This window comes from Denticeps clupeoides, chromosome 20, assembly GCF_900700375.1.
Source record: "Denticeps clupeoides chromosome 20, fDenClu1.1, whole genome shotgun sequence".
Classification (NCBI taxonomy): domain Eukaryota; kingdom Metazoa; phylum Chordata; class Actinopteri; order Clupeiformes; family Denticipitidae; genus Denticeps; species Denticeps clupeoides.
The window spans coordinates 7,366,684-7,390,090 of NC_041726.1; the positions used below are offsets into that span (position 1 = coordinate 7,366,684).

The 23,407-nt window shown below is 44.8% G+C and overlaps 1 protein-coding gene across 1 annotated transcript; it reads right to left on the reverse strand.

Annotated features, from left to right (window-relative positions):
* Positions 1-2,985: 2,985 nt before the first annotated feature.
* Positions 2,986-21,711, reverse strand: eepd1 (endonuclease/exonuclease/phosphatase family domain containing 1). Its single transcript, XM_028964787.1, has 7 exons — positions 20,758-21,711; positions 11,557-11,608; positions 6,725-6,835; positions 4,990-5,124; positions 4,284-4,410; positions 3,968-4,162; positions 2,986-3,585 (listed from the first exon to the last, which is right to left on the reverse strand). The coding sequence occupies exons 1-7, from the start codon at positions 21,588-21,590 to the stop codon at positions 3,389-3,391; spliced, it is 1,650 nt and encodes a 549-aa protein (XP_028820620.1). The 5' UTR covers positions 21,591-21,711; the 3' UTR covers positions 2,986-3,388.
* Between the last annotated feature and the right edge of the window lie 1,696 nt (positions 21,712-23,407).

Below are 23,407 nucleotides of genomic sequence, written 5' to 3' on the forward strand. Positions count from 1 at the left end.
GGCTGAATTACAGAAATAGACAACTAGGGGACCACTAGGACCTATATGAAATAAAAAAAAAAGTCTCCTAAACCTACTGTTGTCAGACTGGGATGACATTAAATCTGAAAGGTGCTTGCAGCTTGACTTCATCTTGTCTGGTCTTCTGGTACTGCATCGTTTTTAATACCTCCATCATATCGCCTGATATCCTGTGAGCAATATCTGATCCATCTTACTTGTTCCGCAAGAGGTGCATGTCTGTGGCTTTGGATGTGCCGATCGCATGGATCTGATTTCAGTGCTGGAACCAGATCCTTCTGGCAATCGGTAGAGAATGGCGGCTACAAGCTCTGACATGCTGGACAAAGGGCCTCTGTCAGCAGGGGTGAGGGCCCACACAGACACTTTGTGTCTTAACGTGGATATGGAGCTCTGCCTATGACCAGATTGTTAGCTGTACTGCTATCTTTTTACATTATAGCTATTGGAGTGTCAGCGCTCTTCAGACAGAACACAGTGCCATGAGGAACCCGGGGGTTAGTACAAATGGGGATTCATTTCTAAAGGTCTGCATTACGAACACCTTCATGAGGTGGCCGAAGAAGATCTTGGAGTGCTGATGTCAGCTGATGTCACCCATTGGCTTACATCAAAGGGTGAGGGCCCACACAGACACACACTCCTAATCGCTTCTCCTGCTCTAGCCCTGCATGACACTGGCAGAATGTCATATCGTTCAGGGCTTTTTGAGCCATGCAGCAGCTTACTGCAGTTTTAGTTTGGGTAAAAAAACAGGTTTATTATAAGCTTTTGCTGTGATGTGCATTCTTGGATCAGAAACTAGAAATCTGTACCAGACTTTTGATCAGACCAAGACGTTGAGTTGTGAGTAAATGACATGACAATTGACACAAAATCCCGTTGAGGATTTGGAATTTTATATCCAGGAATTCCTATCACAGGTAAAAATGTGTTCATTTACTATACTTGCACTAAAAAAACTGAGGCCACTAGAGGGCTGCCGTCATCCAATCAGAAAACACTAGATGCAGTATGACTGTTAATAGCACTAGTGGTAAATGGTATTAATACAACTATTTTACTACTATTATCACCAATTACTACAAATTACCAGCATGAGTTGAGAAGATATTTTTCAGATGTTTGTTGTTCAGACGTTGATTTTTATTGTGTCATATTCAACCAAACGCATCAATTAAAAAAATATTTCACTCTTTATGTAATGATAGTTAAAAACTTCCCTTTTTTAATTAAATGATGACAGATGCCCTTTTTCATCACACTGAGATGCACAGGTATGCAATGAACAAGGGTGGCAAAGAATAAATGAGGTTTTAGGAGCCGTGACCTGAATTGAATTTTGTCTGTTTTCGTGTAAAAAGAACATCTGCGTTGTGTCACAAGTGGCAGATTTTAAACAAAAACGAGAGGCTCGCCACTGGACACTCACGCGTGTCATGTTTCATAACCTCATGGGAATGTGTTGTACTTTTCAGGCCTTTCAGAGGGCTACACCGGGGGTCAAACCCAAATATGGGCCCAGAGAACAGTTGGGATGTGTTAAACGTCGCCATTGTCTTTGTCACTGCTGTACATAAACAGCGAAGGGGACTGTCCTCAGCGTTGACAGAAGCTGTGGGTCACACAAAGTTCACAGCAACATGTTTTCATGTGCAAGCCTTCAAAATGCACAAAAATATATATTTTTCAGGGGTGGGCCAAATTCTTCATACATAAATAGCGATTGCTGAATACTGAATGCATTGATATAAATGTATTAAATAATGCATTCCATCACAGTACTTAACAAAGCTAATGTATTCAGAGTATATTTAGCATACACATAAAGCACATTTGAAATGCATATGCTTAGCAGCTGTACTGAATCGTGATTTGTTTCATTTTCCTTTTGCACATCAGCACAACATGAATCAATTATAAAAATGAATGACTTTGAACAAATAAAACACCATAATAACAACTGTATTGACGTTTGGCCTATATAAAATGCAATATACTGTTTTTTATTCTAAGGAAAACAAACCCTAATTCATTTAATGTGATTATTTGAATTGAATACATATTTCTGAATACAAACCCCCAAATGTATCTTTTTTCTTTATACTCACAATTTTATTAAATACCACAAGCATCTGTATCTTTGATCACGATGAAGAACCTTGAGCAGAACCTCAGTTGGAATATGCTATGACTGGTGGCAGCCCCGGACAGACCCTTCAGTGTGTCCCGTCTGCGTCTGCTTCAGAAGCACACGCTTAAAATTCATTGTCGCTGGCACCCGCTCCCCCCGTTACCATGGGAACACCGCTTTCCCTGTTAAGTCATTGTTGGTCAGCAGCGGGTAAAGTGGAAGAAAAGCCAGTATGCTGAGGTGTACATGACTGTGCACGAGGCGCAGCAGGTATTTGCCGCTGCACAAGCACACTGGTGGAAGACAGGTGGCCTTTTGGTTTTGACACAATGTTAACTGCTGATGGGGAAAATAAATGCTCAATTAGTCTCAAGATAAGATAAGATCAACCTTTATTAGTCCCACATAATTAATTGAAAACATTGGGCACCGTGAGAAATAATGGTTTCTCTTGACTGCAACCATGTTTTTTTATAACATGGTTGCTTTATATAGGTGGCACGGTGGCACCGTGGATATCAACGTGGTCTCACACCTCCAAGGTTGTGAGTTTAAATATGTGTGTGTGTGTGGTTTACATGTTCTCCCTGTGTTCTCCGGTTTCTGCACGCCTTCCAAAGGCATGTACGGTAGGTGAATCGGCGACTCTGAATTGTCCGAGTGTTAACATCTCACAGCCACAGACCCAGACTTACTGTCACTAAGGGCTGGAGAGGCCAGCAGGAGACAATAGACTTACCAGCTCTCCTTTTATGTCAGTTCGACCATCCAATATATACAAGCTGTACTATATCATACCAGAAAGAACAAGAAACAGGTAAAAAAAAAGCTTTCACAAAAAGAGTCTTGTTTATTTAATGAACAGCCAAATTTCCTTTTTTTTCATATGACCATGGAGCCGAAATAAGTCAACACTTAAGATGACAATTTCTAAAACAAAATGTAATATTGACATATTACATACCTTAAAAATGTTTGGCACTCTTTAGAGTGTCTTCTCTGACACTGATATATTTTTTATTGCATTTATAGAATTAATAGAGCTTTTTAAATAAATCTCTTTCAGTCTTTAATGTACACTGGAAGAAACACTAAAGGCAATCTTGGTGCTCTATGTATTCCACAGGAAGCCCACTTCTTGTCCACCACAAGGCCTGTCAAACGCAGGAGGAGAGGAAACAGGGCAAAGTTGCTGTGACACTGTATCGGTTTCCATGGGAACCGTTCGGCAGGTCACCGCTCGTGCTTTGGCGTGATGTCACCTCGCTCCACTACAGCCACCCCGTTGCCGCAGCGCACAGGTTCCTTGTGCAGGATGTCCACAAAGAACTCGGCCACGAGTGGACAATGGTCTGATGCCACGCCGCCCCACGACCAGTTGTCAGGGATCCAGGGGTTGGTCAGGCCCTCACGCACTACTAAACACTGACCTGCAGGGGGCGGCAGAGAAACAACTGGATAAAACGGCAGCGTTATACACATCCAGAGCGCCTTACAATCAGTAGTTACAGGGACAGTCCCCTCCTGGAGACACTCAGGGTTAAGTGTCTTGCTCAGGGACACATTGGTAATAAGGGGTGTTTGAACCTGGGACTTTGTGATCCTTTGGTGTCTTCCTTACTAGGCTACTAGGCACCAGTGTCTCATTTTGAATTGTATCTGCCCGAAATGGTAAAATATTTAGCCAATTTACAATCAAGGTTATATAAAATGGCAATAAAATATATAGATATAGAAATAAACACCAATCTGACTATATGCCGAGTACAGCAGCCATTTATACACACACACACTGTGTAAATCCATTCCCACCTGTGTAAATCTTCTTAAGGGAGCGGCTGGCCCAGATGTTGTCCAGGCAGCGCGATCCCTGCGGCGCCCGGGTGCTGATGTTGGTGTAGACCGTGGGCGGCACCAGCGGCGTCAGCTTTTCCTTCCTCAGGAGCTCCATATCACCACTGTCAGGAGGCATTCCGAATTCTCCCAGCACCACCAGATCTTTCTCTCCTGGTCCACAAGACAGACGGACAGACAAGAGAGTGAGACGGAGAGAGAGAGATTTTTTCTTACGTTCTTATGTGATCAAACATTGTCAGTCTGTCCATGATGTGGAAATGAGAGTTTTTACCTTTTAGGGTTTCTTGTACTCGGCCAGTAAGGCGAGGGACCTTGTGCTCGTGGTGACTGTGGTTCTTCCCATTCTGCTCTGCTGATGGGAGGCGGATGTTCACGAGACTCAGCTCCGATGAGCCAATCTAGTTACAGAACGAAAAAATATCCATCCCATTCAGCCAACACATCGAAAGACAGGAGCCCAGACATCCAACGTCCAGCTGCACTCCACAAACTGACATTGCCAATTAGGTTCTGCTAGCTTCCTGCATTTCACATCTTTCAACTAAATGTTTAAACTAGGGTTGCCATATGAATGCATTAATCGCTGTGATTATTTTCTGCATTCATTTCAAGTTCAAGGTACATAGCTGTTAGACAGTAGATGGTGAAACCAAACAACGTTTCTCTGAAACCTGGTCCTCCACGTAAGTGAAAATTGCATTAATGGATTTGATTGGCTGTCGCTTTGTGGCCTGAACCTCTTTCTCACAGTTGCCTCTGTGGTAGTTTTAAAAATCATAGAAAGTGTTATTCTTAATCGTGATTAAACATGATTCATTTGAACTAACTGCACATTTTGCAAATAATTCATACAATTAGAAAAAGAAAAGCATTGCTTCAAAGCACTAATTTCAACTTGTTTTAGCTTAGTGTTTGGAGGCTCCCATTCGGAGGAGGAACCCATTTTTTTTGTCACTTTGTGGAATGGGAGCGCTTACATAAAAGCGAGCGAGGTACGGCCAGGAATAGCTGTGCTTCCCGTTGCCGTTGGCAGTGGGGCTCTCCAGGACGACGGCCTCCTTCAGCTCGATCCCGCAGGAGCCATCCCAGAGAAAGCCGGAGTACTCCGCACCCTGCGGTGGGAAAACATCAGAGAAGCGTCCTGATTCAGAGAGGACAATGACCAACCGTCTATCTATAGAACCAGGGAGGAACAATCCAGCGGATGCGGAATGTCAACATTTATGAGCCACAAAACCAGTAGGCCCTTTTTTTTTGTGCTTATAGTGAAAAGTTTGAACACACCTACTCAATGCACGACTAGAAACATATGTACAGTACAGGACAAAAGTTTGGACACTGTGTTTGGACAATGTGTTTTCTTTATTTTCATGACCATTTACATTGGTAGATTCTCACTGAAGGCATCAAAACTATGAATGAACATATGTGGGTGGTAGTAGCCTAGTGGGTAACACACTCGCCTGGTTCAAACCCCACTTACAACCATAGTGTCCCAGAGCAAGACACTTAACCCTAAGTTGCTCCAGGTGGGGACTATCCCTGTAACTACTGATTGTAAGTCGCTCTGGATAAGGGCATCTCATAAATGCAGTAAATGTAAATGTAATGTGGAGTTATGTGGAGACCTGGCCACCAGAGTGACCGGACCTGAATCCAATCAAGATGGTTTGGGGTGAGCTGGACCGCAGAGTGAAGGGAAAGGGGCCAACAAGTGCTAAACACCTCTGGGAACTGGGAAGGCATTTTATTTATACCACACTTTACATTTGACACAAATCTCAAAGAGCTACAGGGTTAAAACAATACACAAAGGGTCACAAAGTAACCACTGGCAATGTTAAAAACACTAAATAGTCAGATTAAGAATAAGTCCTCTCCAAGAGAAATGTCTTTAGTCCCTTCAGTAGACTGCGTTTGCAACAGACGATCTTCTGTTGCGTTTTATTACATCTGTATATATTATGTATAATTCTAATCTTTGTGATTGCAGCTAAGCCCATTGTCCAATTAAACCACTCATGCTTATTAAATTAAGTTTGACTGGACTGGATTGGTTTAATACTTTAAGCTCATGTACATTATTTCCTAGTTCTGAATCTTCGGCTTTGTTTGACAGTGTAGGAATAGTCAGAAGAAAAGACCTATAGTGTCGTATTTGCATTCGCATGTCCTGTCCTGTAGATGTTTTACTGGGAATCTGGGAAGATCACAGAGATCCCATCTCTGTACACGATGGTCCACGTTGATACGAAGAGGTGCAACAGATAAGAAAGGGCAGGGGACGAGGACACACTGATCTGTTGACTTTCTATTCTAACACACACACAGACTTATGTTGGTTTAAACTTCAAAACCTAAAGTCTTTCATAAACTGCAGGCCTCCAAAGTCTGGGTCTCAATACATTCCATATGACAGGCGTCTTCGCTAAGGCCAAGTTTACATGAGGGCGTTTTTTTTTTTTCACGGAGAGCAGGACTCCCTTCATAAACTAAACAAGAATTATCTGCCCTTTGAAATGATTTGTCCTCATGTTTGGTTTCCTGGGCCGGCAGAAATGTTGGCTGTGTAACTACAAGCCTTTCAGACATGACTCACGATTTCGCACAGATTATCGCATAAAAAACCTGCTTAGTTGCTTTCGGCCTAGAGAACCAACTGGTGCATGGATGGAAGCGTGAATTTTGGAATATATAAGCAGTATGACTGACCTTGGACGAGTGTCCCGTGGGTGTTTCGGACACAACGCATTTCCACACGCCACGGGGTGACCTCCATTTTCGTACGGTAGGCAGAGTGGCCTGATTCAGCTCAGTGCAGAACTAAGAGGCAAAAAAATAATGATAATAAATTACAGCGAGGCGAGGTGCTTTCTCTGAAATAAAAGTATGTTCTTACTAATCATGTGATACTCTATTAACAAGCAGATTAAAAGCATGCACAATTCTGGCACGGTATAAAAATGTAGTTCATGGTATAATAATGTAATTGTGAAGTGAAGTCACTTGTGATACACAGCAGCACAGCACACGGTGCACACAGTAAAATTTGTCCTCTTTATTTAACTTTACTTTACTTTATTTAGCAGACGCTTTTATCCAAAGCGACTTACAAGAGGAAGACACCAGCAATTCTCGTTCGATTTCTATAGAACATTGACTTTACAAACTAAGAGTCCTGATAAGGCTCAACTTGTCAGCGAGGAGCATGCTCAGAGATTGTTAGGTGCTAGACGAAGAAAATTTATAATGTATTTTGTATTGTTTGTGCAATGTGTACGCATGTGCGTGTGTAAGTGTTAGATTTGTCTGTAATATTTTTTTCTTAAAAGTGGTGATGGTCTCGGCTAGTCGTGTGGAGGAGGGCAGGTTGTTCCACCAGCCAGGGACAACAACGGAGAACAGAGATGATTGGAATCGGAGACCCCGTGAAGAAGGAATTTGTATTCTCATTTCATTTAACCATCAACCTTGGTGAGCAGTGGTCAGCCATGACAGGTGCCGGGGAGCAGTGTGTGGGGACGGTGCTTTGCTCAGTGGCACCTCAGTGGTACCTTGGCGGAGCGGGATTCGAACCTTCTGATTACGGGGTCGCTTCCGCTAGGCCACCACTGCCCCCGCTTATCAAAATGATGGCAACATTTGTGGATAGCACTGTTAAGACAAAGGAATCCACATGTCGTGTGTGCCATGCAGGGATCACCGGCGCGGCAGCCAACTGTAATTTCTCGCTCAAGATAACGTACCCGCAATGAACCTGACTGATTGGCCAATGCGTTTGAGGTCGAGAAAAATACATACATTTGATTGGCTGGCTTTTGCCCTACACTTCCTGTCGTGAGCATCCAAAGTGAATGGGAAGCGCCTCCGTTGTAGCGCCTGTACCAGTGAAATTTCTAAGGTTTCTAAGCTAAGGCAGTATGTTCTAAGGAAATTTCTGAAGGTTCTAAGCCCACCTACTACCATTGTCTCATAAATGTAAATTAAGAATGAATTGTTCTTAATGTTAACTAATGAATCATTTTTATTCGGAATTTTGTTGGTTTACAGCCCTGCCTCGTAGCTAAACTGCATACATCAGGCCAATGAAAATGATTTATCACCAACCAGTAATGCTCAGCGACACGTCCCTAGATAAAATAAAAAAAACTCTTAAAATGCCCCCATTCCAATGGGAGGGAAAGCGATGAGCATTTCATTTTATTGAGAGCAGCAGATGCTCGCAAACCCATAAGAGATCCGTCTATGGATTCCGGCTTGGCTGCGGGCTTCTAGTAATTTAATTTTAGCGATGAAATAGATCAGACTGCGGGACGTACACCAGGTCTGAGCCATGAAGGATCACTTGGCAAACACACACTGTCCTGCTTACAAGCGGCCAGGCAGTTCCAATATATTCTAAATAGCAGGAAATCATTCTGTAATAATGCAATTATGCCTAGTCTTAACGCAGCAAAACACATAGGTCATTTGACGTGACCTCTGCGTGAAACAATGAAAAGAGGAAAAAACGAAAAAATACACTTCCTATACCAGACTAGAGATGAAGCAGATTAGCTTAACGTGACTCTAGGTTCTGCTTTTCTGGGCTTGTTCTTCATAGGAAGTTCTCAGTGCCTCTCGCTCGCTCAGCCTGGAGCGTGACTCACTGGTGACATTTGAAACTTGACCGTTTAAGATGCCATTTCCAGCCAGGAAAGAAATGCTCGGTACTGAAGGCCACTGCAAACGCGACGCTACGGCCGTCCATTGGACGCGTGTGTCTCACCGTGCAAACAGAGACCAGGGAAGGGGACTGTCCACCCGCCCCCGCAATCTCCTTTTAAGAGTTCTGAGTAAGAGGGAAGGGACCACCGGTGCCCTTGTTTACGCGACGTGCAGCCGTTTTGATGAATCACAGGAGTCGTGTGCAGTCATTTGGTGTCCCGTGTGACACCGTGACACACCATCACGGTTGTTATGAAGATCAATTCGGTTGTCAGGTCTAGGCTGCTGTCTAAATCTGTAACACTTTGCACAAGTTTTTAAAGTTTTGCCCCCCTTATTCAAAGGGTGCTGCTCCTGGGGACTGCAGAAGATGAAACGATTACCAAATGGCATAAAGTTAAGATGGCACATTCCTTTACAGCATTTTAAGCAAGATACATAGTATTTGTTTTTTCTTTGTATAATCAAAGCTTGAAAAAGAGAACAAGAGAATCATGCAAAAGTCTCTGGTAACCTTAGTTTCAAAGGACAAATGGGAAACATGCCTCAATACAAGAATCTGAGAGAGTCTTAGTTAAAAAAACAGACATTTTGTCTTTAACTTTATGCCCTTTTTGTCATGAGATCAAGCTTTTGCATGCTTCTGTAAACCACAGAGGGGAAATATTGTTATTGTTATTATTATAAGCACAAATTGCTGGTTCTGCAAAGTGTAAAGTAATTGTTGGTATGCACATTTTTTTGCAGGATATTGCCTCACTGTACACTGCTGAGAATTTCTTAACCACAGGTGGAGCACAGAAAACACCCGGTGATGAATAAATTAAATGGCACAACGTGACCTCTGACCCTCCATCCGGGTCAGGGTCATGGGGAAGGTAACAGTAAGCAGCAATTGGTAGCCATTGCAGTCATTTCTGCAGTTTGACCATACCAGAGAAACCGCTGCAACCCCTTTTGGTGGCAGTGGTGGCCTAGCGGCCCCGTAATCAGAAGGTTGCCGGTTCGAATCCCGATCCGCCAAGGTGCCACTGAGCAAAGCGCCATCCCCACACACTGCTCCCCGGGCGCCTGTCATGGCCGCCCACTCCTCACTCAGGGTGATGGGTTAAATGCAGAGGACAAATTTCACTGTGTGCACGATGTGCTGTGTAGCACATGTGACAATCACTTCTCTTTTTTTTTTTTCCAACTTAACAAGACACACTTAACAGCCCTGGCAAATGAGCCAATTCTGGGAATTCTTTTCTCTGAAAAAAGTATGGCAGCAATTGTAAAATATGACAAGAGAAATCAGCTCCACCAGGCAAATGGATGCAAAACTGCTCCAAGTCTACCAAAAACTGCAGCTACTTTGCTCTCTGGAGGCAGGTGCATGTCCACAAAATACCAGCGAGAAATGTTCACCGATGCAGCCGATGCGCTCGGGATGAGCCTCGGTGTGAAATCACAGCGCAAAAAAAAAAAAAAATGAAACCAAATGCTTCCAACGAGTCACGAGCAGACTGCAGTGCAGCCTACAGGGACTGAGGGAGCGAGGGAGGGAGGTGAAGAAGCGAGGGGGGTTCAAAGGGGGGTTTAAAGAGCTCAGGGTTTAAGGGAGAAAGACTAAGCGCAATTTAGGGCAACACATCCCTCCCCAAAACAACCCCGACAGTCCCATGACCTAGATAGAGATTGGCCCAAAAAGCGGGCAGCTGAGTAGAGGAAGATGAACCAGGCGCGTTGCTCGGGCGACTGACTGGAACCCGAGCGAAACCTTGACATGGAGATAAAGTTCCTGTCTGTGCCAAGTGGTTCTAGGCTGGGGTTGTCAAAGTTAAAGTTCTTTTACTGATACTTTATTTTCCAGACGTGAATCAGACTCCAAAGAACCAGGCCAAAAAGACGAAATTGCCAATTTTAGTTGAATAACTATAATGAACAAAAGTGGTGAGAAAAATGCACTTTTCATTGTTTTTTTTTATTTATCCCTCATATTCTGTTATGTGAGTGGAGAGTAGTATCTGTCAGACACTTTATGTCAAAAATGATTCATGACCCCCCTGTCAAGGTGAGGAAGATGTTTGGCTGATTTATGACCCTCCTGTCAGTAAAGGGAAAAGGTCATGATTTATGACCCTTGTCCCCTCTCAGACACAGCTCTGCTCACCCCCACCCCATTCCCTCTGACAGGATGAATGTCACCCACGCTGTCTGTCCTGAAGTCTCACAGAATTTTGCTGGTTTATGATTGTAAGGATTTTGTTGGACACACACCCTCCCCTCTCTGACACAGGACCCCTGTTTTCACCCCGACTAACACAGGCCTCTTCCTCCTTGACAGCTGGACATTTCTGACCATTGTGTATTTAAAGACCCGGTTGGCGTCTGAACAGACTTCAAGCACTGTTAAAGAATACAGTATGCAGACGGACTCTCTGTTTTAGAACAAGCTTGTGTACCACAGCCATATGAACAAACTTTCTCCAGCGAATGTCATATATCGAATGAGGGTGTTTCAAATGGTCTTTTCAGAAACACAAAGATCGTAAGTTGTCAAAAAACACAGACGCAGATAAATAGTTTTGTCGAACACACAAACTGTGGAGAAAATGTTCGTCATTTGTAAGAGGAGCACCATCCATTCTTAGCGACAGCTTTATTATTTTTAGACCTCTGGGCCCAAGAGAGAGAATTAGCACCCCGTGGCGCTCTGGTTGGGAGGGATAAGTTGGCTGTGGCCGATTCGCATTAATACATGCACTGCAGTGAAAGTGTAATTAGTCAGGCCTGTTTCCACAGGAGTGGAGATTGTGCAGAGGACATTGTGGTTTGGTGCAGGGAGACTACTGTACCTTGTCTAGGGCTTCCCGGTCTGCCAGGTCCTGGACTGCAAGGATCTTGACGCTGGAGTGAGAAAAATAGAAAGACAGGCTTTAGAGGGAGTCTGTTTCAGCATCTTAACTCTCCCAAAGAAACACAGGAACCATGATTTGTACAATTACCTACTGACCCCGAAATGACCAATACCCAATACCCACTACCTATTTTTAAGCAACAGTGATTTGATTTCCATGTCTAAAGAACACCCTAAATTTCAATATGACTAAACTGCACATCAATTTTATAAGTAAAATGCAAAAATAAATGCTGTATGGAGTCATACATAGTCATACCATGTATGACTATTTATGTGACAAATAAAATTTTAATTTGACAAAAACACCAAAACTTATATTATGCTTATTTGCCATGCACCATGTATGCATAAAATAAGTAAGATTTGAACAGTCACTCATTATTTTATTTACGTATAAAGATTAAAAATTAATGTGAAGTTGGATGTTTTTTAAATCTGCTCATTTGAATTGAGCTCAAACAGAACTTGGGAACTGTGGAGAACGTGACATCATCTACTGGTCAAAAGCAGCACTGTATTATTTGGCAGAAGCAACACTACAAAACGAAAAGGAAGAGAATTTGCTCGCTCTTGAAATAAACAATCCATGTTTCAAATATTGGAAAGTCTGAAAAGGTTAAGGCTAAGTGTGGTGGCAGCAGCAGGACTTGTAGCCTTACTACTACACTACTAGGACCCTAAAGGGTGAAATGTATTAATGGCATAGAAAAGCTTTGAAAAAGCATGCATGTTTCCCACCATTGCATCACTGCTTTAGAAATGTTCCTTTGGCAATACCCAGTGTGCCAAACTCCCCCTTTCCAACAGCTTTTATTGCGCTCTGGGTACATGCCATGCGGGAACAAAAACTGGCCGTAATAAACGGCACAAACTCTTCGGACTTGGACCCACTGAACCTCATGACTGTGTTCACAAACACAAACAAAGCGCCATTATCTGCTTTTACAGGCCCATTACGATTTATTATTTTACTATGTGGGCATATTCTGTGCTGTTGCTCCACCAAAACAACAAACAATGCCATACAATGTTAATACTTCATAGCCATTGCCCTTCCACACGTCCCCTTCTTGTTGACCCAGTTTTTCGAATCACTCTAGTTCACTGTGTAACACTTGCAACTAATTGGCAGACATGCTCAATTAGGGTTGGTAATCTAGAACAGCTAAACTCGCTGCCCTTTCTCGTATTTGTTCGCCAACATACTTGGCCATTAAAGACATTTCGAGACCATTCGAGTCCTTCCAGCTCGAAGGACTTATTTTAGGCAGTGGTGGCCTAGTGGTTAAGGAACTGGCCTCGTAATCAGAAGGTTGCCGGTTCGAATCCCGATCCGCCAAGGTGCCACTGAGGTGCCACTGAGCAAAGCACCGTCCCCACACACTGCTCCCCGGGCGCCTGTCATGGCTGCCCACTGCTCACTCAGGGTGATGGGTTAAATGCAGAGGACAAATTTCACTGTGTGCACCGTGTGCTGTGCTGCTGTGTATCACATGTGACAATCACTTCACTTTGATTTGCAGAAAAAGGGAACAGAGAACTGAGAACTGAGCCGTCCAACATACAGACGGTTTTGCACAGACGATGACAATTACGTCCTGTCCCTGCCACACCTAAAAATGAAATAAAAGTGAAGTGATAGTGATTGTGATCACCTTGGTGATCCAGTCGCTTCTGATTACGGGTCCATTTCCTTACCCGCTGAATATTAAGATATATTAGAATTAAGATGGTATCCTTTCCAGGGCACAGGGCCCTATTTTCAAACTGGCAACGCGCTATGTGTGGGGATTAAAGATGACAGAATTCAGTACACACCACCAAAAAGTGTAAGGGAGGTTCCAGGCAAAGATTGATGCAAACCGGTATTTTAATTAGAAAAATGACAGGATAAACAAACATAGAGGGCTCTACCTTGGGAAACTCCACACACGCCACCTTAAATCTCGAACTATGAAATCTATGATCAAGACCAAAATTACAAATACTAGAACACCAAGTGGCAATAACAGAACCCGAAATACTGATGCAGGCTATAGGTGCAGAGGAGGGTAGCGATAGTCATGGTTTTAAATGTTAATAAACCGTTTAGTATCTCTGGTATCGTCTTCGGTTTCAGTCTAACAATATCAGAATGATATTGATATAAATCAATCACAAAAAAAAAAGTTTGATATGGGAAAGTATATCATGATCAATTTCTTTGACATATCATCCAGTCCCTACTACCAAGCACTTCTTTCTTGTTTCATTTATTTATTCATATAAATTCAGAGGACAGTTTTGACCTTACACTAGCGAACAGGTTCTGCACTTTGCCCATCGCTCTGTGCTTAGCGCCAATTTGACAATAGCGCTCACAGTTTGATCGTCAACATGACATAATGAACACATGATGCTGACGTCGCCTCACAGGTTGATGTAGGTCAGTAGAGCATCCAGGCGGAAATGAGGATTTATAGTCGCTCCTCCAGGAACGCAGAACACCTGGTATGGAATCCCATGTGGGGATAAAGTGGGAGCAAAAATACAACAGGCAGGAGGAGGCCTAAAGCCCCTGACCTCTACTTGTCCTCATGCTGGTGGTTGAGACAGTTAGAAGGGAATCGGTGAGCTATCTGCTGGAGACGGGCCACTAGAACGTCCTGGTGTCAGTACAAGGTGTAGATGGTTCTCTTTCATGTTCCAGACCCGAACAAGGGTCACGTATCAGTGGCGTTTTGTGGTGCGAATCAGTGCAATCAGCAGCACAATCTGTTCAGGGGCAGAAACAACTATTTAATTTCCTATATGCATGGACTGTATATTCATGATGTGGAACTGGGGCAGGTTCCAGACGCTCAAACCACTTTCACTTCGTGTGTAATTTCACGTTGGCTCACTTTTTGAAGCTCTGGATGTGACTCTCACAGCATAATTTGTTAACACATCTACAATACAGGCAAAAAGTTTGGACACACCTTCTCATCCAATGTGTTTTCTTTATTTTCATGACCATTTACGTTGGTAGATTCTCACTGAAGGCATCAACACTATGAATGAACACATGTGGAGTTACGTACTTAACAAATAGTGGAGACCTGGCCTCAGACCTGAACCCAGCCGATATGGTTTGGGGTGAGCTGGACCCCAACAAGTGCTAAACACCTCTGGGAACTCCTTCAAGACTGTTGGAAAACCATTTCAGGTGACGACCTCTTGAAGCTCATCGAGAGAATGCCAAGAGTGTGCAAAGCAGTAATCAGAGCAAAGAAATTAGAATATAAAACATGTTTCCAGTTATTTCACCTTTTTTTGTTAAGTACATAACTCCACATGTGTTCATTCATAGTTTTGATGCCTTCAGTGAGAATCTTCCAATGTAAATGGTCATGAAAATAAAGACTTTTGGCCTGTACTGTATAAATATTCAGAATACAAAAAGTCAGTGTTTAGAATACAGTTACTTTCAAAGATAATTCTTTTTAAAAGCATCTTCTGCTATACGAGGCAATTTTGGATGGCAGTCAATAAATAATCATATTTGTTGATCGTTTTAATATATGATATTTTATTCTTGTTGATTAAATTAAGTATTAATTGTCACATAAAAATGTGTGATAAAGAACATTCACAGCATACTGCACATCAGTCAATGACTGCATTACACCAAAATACACCCAAATCACCAACTAAAACTGTAACCTACTCCTTCTCTCAACCTCAAGAGAGCGTCTCAGACCAAACTGAAGATCATCAAGATTTATACACGAAACCGTCTCTAACAACAAAGAGCAAACACACCATCCCAGAAGGTCAACAGGCTCATCAAACACACTGCAGACACACACGTTCCTACTGTACCAACATGTTCAAAAAGCAATATACATAAACATGCAAATTCACACTGGAAGGCCAGCAACATCAACGGTCAAATCAGTTGCAATATTTAATAGTTGAAAACTAAAATTGAAAACCAAAATGTTGAACAAACGCTGCCTTCTGCAATGTCTGGAATATATTCTAATGCATTTTATTACAACATGTAATTTATTTGCGCTGAATTATGAAACTGATTGTCATTTCCATACATATCATATTTACATTATATCCCACACAATGCTAATGTTTTTTTTGGCTATTATAAGAACTTTTAGAAGAATGAAATGGCTTCCACTAGACACCAGTGTCTGTACGCTATGGGGACGTGTCACGCTGTCAGGAATGGTACCAAAGGACAAGAATGCGCGCGCAGGGCACTGACCGGGGCGGTGCGCCTGGCCAGTCTGGCCCTGCAGCTGACGGCGGTGGGGGCGGATTGGATAATAAAGCCCGACTCGCCCGCCCCTCCCTCCCAACGGCAAAATGCTGCACCAGTGGGTTTTTCCCTCCCCTGAGCACAGAACTGGTGCAGTGAACGGCCTGAGTCAAGCCGACCTCCACGACGGACTCATCTCTCTCTCTCACGCACACACACTGACAAATATGAGGTGACCTTTCTCGTGTGTTTTCAGTCCCCATTCACAAGAATTATCGGGGTGTGTAGAAAATCCCACAACACCTGTAGTGAGTGTCGCAGAGCTGGGACACACACACACGCGCACGAGTGCACAAGAGGACGGGATGGGGGAAGCGATATGTAACATGTCCATCGAATCTGTAGCGCGAATGAATGGCTGAGCGAAACGATGCAAAACCGGAAGGGAATGTCACCACTTGCAGGTAGGCAGGACTGTCGTGCTGGCGGAGAGGAACCAAGAACCCACTTCCAGGCGATGCTGATTATGCCCACCGGTATCATGACATGATCGATATTTGATTTTGTTAAAAATTCCATTTTTAACTAAATTGACTGGCGACACTGGTTATGAGGAAGAAACACTGACCTGAGGCCACAACGAAGTGTCACTAAGGACTAATTGAACCCTGAGGACGCGCGGCTTGCTTTGCTGACGTGGGCAAGAAGAAAATCAAGGGCAGCTTCACAACCCACAAGATACGACTTCCGGCAGTCGGCATTAGCTCAGGCTAGGCTACGCTTAGCATCGTTAGAAATGGTGGCTTTTATGTTTCCTTCTACCCCCCTGAACATGGTGGATTGCAGTGTCCCGTTTTTAACACTTTGGGGACAAATTTGTTAGAATTTGTTAAAGCCGATAATCTGCATGGTGTTGTTGGTCATAGTTGCTTGGTCACGTATTTGTGACGTATTGTTGCGGCACTGGTGGCCTACCGGGTAAGGAAACGGACCCGTAACTGGAAGGTTGCAGGTTCAAATCCTGAACCGCCAAGGTGTCACTGAGGTCCCCTTGATTCAGGTACCGTCCCCACACGCTGCTCCCTGAGCAGGCTGTCATGGCTGCCCACTGATCACCAAGGGTGATTGTTAAAGGCAGAAGACATGTTTCGTTGTGTCTTGCTGTGTATCATCACTTTCACTACCAGACGTGTAGAAAAGTAAGGAAAAGGAGATGGACACTACCCTACACCTGGGTGTTTGACATGTAGTAGACAGAAAAGAGGAGATGGACACTACCCAACACCTGGGTATTTGACATGTAGACATAAGGGAGGAGATGGACACTACCCTACACCTGGGTGTTTGACATGTAATAGACAGAAGGGAGGAGATGGACACTACCCTACACCTGGGTGTTTGACATGTAGTAGACAGAAAAGAGGAGATGGACACTACCCTACACCTGGGTGTTTGACATGTAGTAGACAGAAAAGAGGAGATGGACACTACCCTACACCTGGGTATTTGACATGTAGACAGAAGGGGGTTTAAGTCACCTCGAATGAGGAAGTAGGGTGCGTGAGGGCTGCCAATCATGCATGCAGACCCCCCACCCCCTCTTTAAACTTTGTTCATTAAAAACATTACTATAAATGATTGCACACCAATGAAAAGCAAACGGTCATCTATTTATTTCTGCAACTCCAGAGCATTCCCCGTGTGTCACGTCTCATATAGTGCTGTGAAAAAGTGGCCCCTTATCTTCTAGAATAATTAAGTCCAGGTTAAACTTTTACTGCTTGTAATCATCTGATCTCCTGTACGGCTCTTGGATGATTTTGTCAGTTTCGCTGATAAGTTTGTGGTTCTGATTAGGTGATTAAGTTAAGACTGACCCCCATCAAACGAAAACCTCATCAACCACCACCAGTTATCTCCAGCACTCGAACGAAAAGAGAAAAAAAAACAAAAACGCTCATCTCGCTCCAATTTCGTTAATGTAATTCGCAATCAGCCGAAAGCCCCTCCGTCCCCAGCTCTGAATTCATCAGCGGCGTGTTTGATGATGTGAGCCTTTTTTTAATTTATTATTTAATTTCTTTTTCTTCTGACTGAGTCAGCAGTGTCCCGGCCGAAGAGGCATTCTGGGGAAATCAGCATTGTTGGAAAACGACTGACCACAACCAACCGGCCGTTTTTTTTCCTATTATTTTCTGCTGAGTCTGTCTTGGACGCTGTCTTCCCCTGCGCAACGTTTGGGCAACAAGCACATCCCTTCGTCATCACAGACACGCCGTCAATTAGGCCAAAGGTTGAGCCGCAGCCCACGTGGCGCAGAACAAATGTTTAGTATTCCCAGTTCCCGTGCGGAATTCTCTTAACCTCTAGTTACCTCTGCAGGACCTTGCGGAATATGGGTTCGGGGGGGCTGTGGATGCCACCCGAACGGATGTCTTCACCTGGAATTGAGAGCGTCACCGACCAGCCTGTCCCCAAGGGGAGAAAACAACCGAGAGCTCAGCAGCTCCCCCGAGTCGGAGCTAACGGCAACACGAAAATGTGCCAGTCTTCCGGCGGGGTTACTGCCGGGCATGTCCTCACAGCGCGCACACACACACACACACACACACACTCCTTCCTTCTTCCTCCAGCGCTGAACTGCAGTGACCTCCCTGAGCAGAAGGCCTCCTTTTCTGCTTAAGCTGCGCACTCGAGGCCCCGGCTCCATTATAAATAGCGCAGGCGGCCGGCTAACCCGCGGTAGCCGCGGACGGGGAGAGTTCAACGACCTCTGGTGCCAGGAGCGGGCTGCCGGGTCGAGCAAGTGGGCGGGGATGTGTGTGTAATCAGCACTCTGCAGTCGGGTCATGATCCAAACAAGCCGCAGGCTAATCCGGTCGGGGTTATACAGTCAAAAACAAAAAAACTCTTTTTTTCCACTTTTTTATGTTAAGTTAAATGATTTAAATACATTTTTCCCTTATTCAAAAGCATTCCAAAAAGCAAAAGCAAAAAAACTAAAGCTAAATGTTAGACGTAATTATGAATGTTTTCATCATGGTGAGTGTACTAATATAGCCTTATGCATGATGAGCAGTTACATTGCACTCTTTAAACACATTTCGTCACACAAGTCTTATTATTATAAACACAAGTCTTATTATTATAAGAAAATGTTATATGAAGCAGAATGTGAATTTTTGTGATTTAATTCAAAACTGTGAATTTGTCTGAAAGTTAAGTCGTGGCAACTGGACTTTCTTTCTTTCATTCTGCATCCACAGAACTTTGTCATGTTGGCTTGTGCCCACAAATTTATCCTCCAGGTTGGTTTCACCTCAATCCCGCCTCGAATAGGCTCGTTACGTGGAACAAAGTCAGGGAGAGGGGGTGGGTAGATGTGACAGCCCCACACCCGCTTAATGGGGGTAGGAGGAGCTGCCAGGGCAGGGCTGTCACATCTTCAAGTATCTTCATTTACAGTCAATATATTGTCATATTGTCACCAGCCATCATTATTGTACTCTTTAACGTCACTATATCATTTTTAGCCGTAATTTGCACCGCCACTCCAACAGGGAGCTCCGCCCGAGCCCCTCTGAACGCAGGAAGTCGGTGGGAGGTGTGAGGAAGTACCAGGCGTGTTCAATAGAGGCGTTTTGGACAGATCAGTCACGCAGCACGGGGAAGCGGACGGTTTGCTGAGAAACATCCTGGCTGTTCCTGCGACGTGCTGCGCGTTATTACGAACAGAGGCGGATCGTGTCTTGTCTACGACGTACACACACGTGGGGCTTGTCGTGTTACATAAATTCTGCTCGTGTTCAAGTGGTGCAATGAAACTCTATACACCCCCCCTAGCACATCTTATATATAAAGAACCTTACTAAACCATGACAAGAATGAGGCCATGGTCACTGCATGCTCTGTATTTGTGTGTGTGTGGCCATGCAGCCACTGGGGACAATAAAACTGCTAGCAGACCATTGATTTCGACCAAAATCAATAATTAATCCCGTGCCAGGGGCAGCGGCTTCGGCCCAACGAGTGAAGGATGCACTTTGCAGCAGGACGTGTGAAACTCTCACTTTTTCCAACCCCCCCCCCCGTTTGCCACGTGCACATCACATCGCTGACACTTGCATAACATCACAATGATCACAGAAAACCGGGGCAACAGTGACCGGAGAGTCCAGGTCACGGACTTCAATGAAAAAAGATCTGGGTTCTGCATGCTGGGCGCTGATTGGTTGGGCTCCTGAATACAACAAAAATACAATCAGTAGAGCAGTAAATCAATTTCTATCTATTTTCCCATGCAATTATATCAAGTATCAAAGGTTTTCTTCAAAAGCAGAGTGATTTATATTCTGCTTATACCATGTCGAAATGAGCATATTGATATGAGCATATTGAAGCCTGTTTCAACGATCATATAATCCCCCGATCAAGATTACTGTTAGATTTGATTCTGTCCCTCTCTATAAAAATATGTTTAAGTGATGCTGCTTCTTCTGTTTAACTGAGGATCATGGGTAATTTCACTGCATTTTCAACCCAAACTTCTGGAATATTTCATGCTATGCTGACACCAATATGGCAAATCTCCAAAGCCACCAGCGGATCCATCACGCCAAGCACTATGCTGACTTTAGAGAGAAAACTCCACGCATTCCAGAAACTGCTAATTCTGCAGAGTGACTAAATACAACGAGCATGATCACCCTTTCTGGAAGAATCTAAATTCCCATGCGAATCGAAATAGAAATTGTAGGAGAAAACAACCGTAATTTTAATTATTAGGATATTGTTAACATATGTTTAGGCTCATATCAGAAGTTGCCACGGTTTCCTGGACGATTAGTCGACGACGACCGAATAATCGATTCTTTGCGTGAACGGCGATTACTGTCTTACTCGTTCTCCAGGACGGTCATGCAGACCACCTCCTTCACGCCGGGGTTGTTGGCCTTCTCGCCGGAGCAGCGCTGCAGGCTCCAGGTGGCCAGGCGGACCACCGCTTTCCCGTCGCGCAGCGGCGCCGGCGGCTCCACGGAGGGCCGGAGCGACGCGACCTGCGCGGGGCCGCCGGCCGGGGGGTCCAGCTCGTCGCTCCGGAGGCTGAAGGACGTCGGGCTGGGCTGGGACTTGTTGGTGCCGGTGGACGGCGTCCTGGAGCGCTCCACGTACACCTGGAAGCGGATCTTGTCCAGCATGGAGGAGTTGATGTGGTTCACCTTCACAAGGTCCTCGATGCTTCGGAAGGGTCCGTGCGCGGCGCGGTACTCCACGACGCCCTTGGCGATCTTCTCGGAGATGCCGCGGATGCTCATGAGCTGCGCCGGCGTCGCCGTGTTGATGTTCATGCCGGCGCCGCCCGGGTGATCGTGGTGGTCTCTGCGCACGGACGACGGCGAGTGCTGCGACGAGCCGCCCTTGCTGGAGACGCATATCTCCAGCTTGATCATCTCCAGCTTGGTCGCCCCGACGCCGGTCACCAGCGCGAGGTCCTCCACCTTCTTGAAGCCCCCGATGCACTCGCGGTACTCCACGATGTTCTGCGCCACGGCGCGGTTGACGCCGGGCAGGGTCATCAGCTCCTCCTCCGTCGCCGTGTTGATGTTCAGCCGCTCCTGGTTCACCAGGACGCTGCCGAAGTTGCACGCCGCGCTGAACTTGCGCGGATTGCCGTGGCAGAGGTCCGTGGGGTCCCTGGGGATGGACCGGTGGCAGCCGAGGCTGCCCCCCATCTCGGCTCGGACGCGGGGACGCGACGCACGCCAGACGCGCTCGTTCCTGCGCCCGCTGTTACGCGCGTCGAGCGGCGGGCAGGACTGGCGGCGGGCGACAGGCGACAGGCGGACCCGGCGCCGTGACGGGGGGCGTGGCCACCGGCTCAAACATTAATCGAGTTTCTTCCCGCGGTCACGAAACGATTCGTTTATTCGACACCGGAGCCTCCTCATCCCGGCTCCTTCACACCAGGGTAGTCAGGAAATTCCAGGGAAGCGTTGGGAAACACTCCCCTGGAAGTCTTCAGGAAATGTTTTTCTCTCGAACATTCCTGGAACGTTATGGAACATCCCAGGGATGGCCAATTGGGTTATTAAGCCACGCCCATACATTCACTGGACATTCGTGTACTAGACGATGCAACACTAAATATATCAAAAATGCTACAATAAACAAATGCACATTAGAAAAGACACATTAAAATACACTAGCGGGTGATAAAAGATTGAGAAGGGTTTGCATGTGTCTTGCTGCAAATAACCTTTGAAAATTCAAAAATACAATAAAAAACAAATACTATAAAGACCTATATGATTATATTTCAACAAGTCCAATCAAATGAGGATCAGAGGTTTTGTGTTTCTACAGCCAGCAATGCTTCAGTCGAACGTATACATTCAGAGCGGCACAGGCCATTTTAATTGGAAATTTTGGCTATTTAGCACGGACATTAACTCGTAAAAATCCTCGGAAAGGGCCACCAGCCGAGGAGCGAGCTCTTTTCAGGGCTGGGACCCGGTGTTCTGACCAGGAAGATTAGGCTATTTGCTTCTGCCCCCCCATCCTTTCAGTGATGACTTGAATGCAGTGACAGTGGTGGGGTGGGACACAGTTTACATAACCTGATTCATGGAGGCCTGCTGAATGGCCCGCCCTGCCATTTACTGCCCAGGCCCAGACTGGACGTTTTTTATTTACAATGCATTGTATTGCATTGAGTTGCAATTTGCATCTAATTTAAATGTTAAATAAGCCAAAACTGAGCCAATAAAGATTTATCTCTGCATGGTTTGAGAATTTGCAATGTTTCTGCAGATGCATAATTTATGCCAAACAACAGTCCCTGGTCGCTATGCAATGTGTATAATTTATAGAACTTTAATGCAGATAAATGCGTTTAAAAAAAAGAAATAGTACTCTTCAGTACAGATGGTTTTGTGTTTAAAGGAGGGTCAGGGTGCTTTATTTAGCATCAAGACATCCCACCATTCGAAATTTCAGGAAGCTCTCGACTTCCCATGAACTTTCAACTTTTCCGATCCACCAAGAACCGGTGAGAACAATCAAGAGATGTTGATGTCCATGATCAAGTGATTCGGTTAAGTCTTAAGCTATGTCAAATTAAATTAGAACGATTAATCAGGATCAATCACATGATTTAGCTGTGGGGGGAAGTGTCCTGGTTCAAGAAACATAGATGGAAAAAGCTGCAAAAAATGCAATTAATTGTGATTATTTATGGTCTTCCTTATTTTGACAGCACAACAATCTTGAGACATGAGCTCTTGAACCATAGCATTGCATCATCTGATGTCTTCTCCCTGAGACCCACTGCACAGATGTGAGTCTGCTGCTTACCAAGCTAAAGGTCCTCCAGACACTGACAGTCAGCGAGCCTGGAATCCCTCCCAGCAGCGGCCGATTACACATAGAACGTAGAACCTGGCTGGACGCTTGGGAGCCTTTCAACAGAGCTCCTGTTATACATGCCCCGTGTTTTGCAGGAAGTACACCAGTGCTAAATAACTGCAGACAGTTAATGTGGCAGACGTCT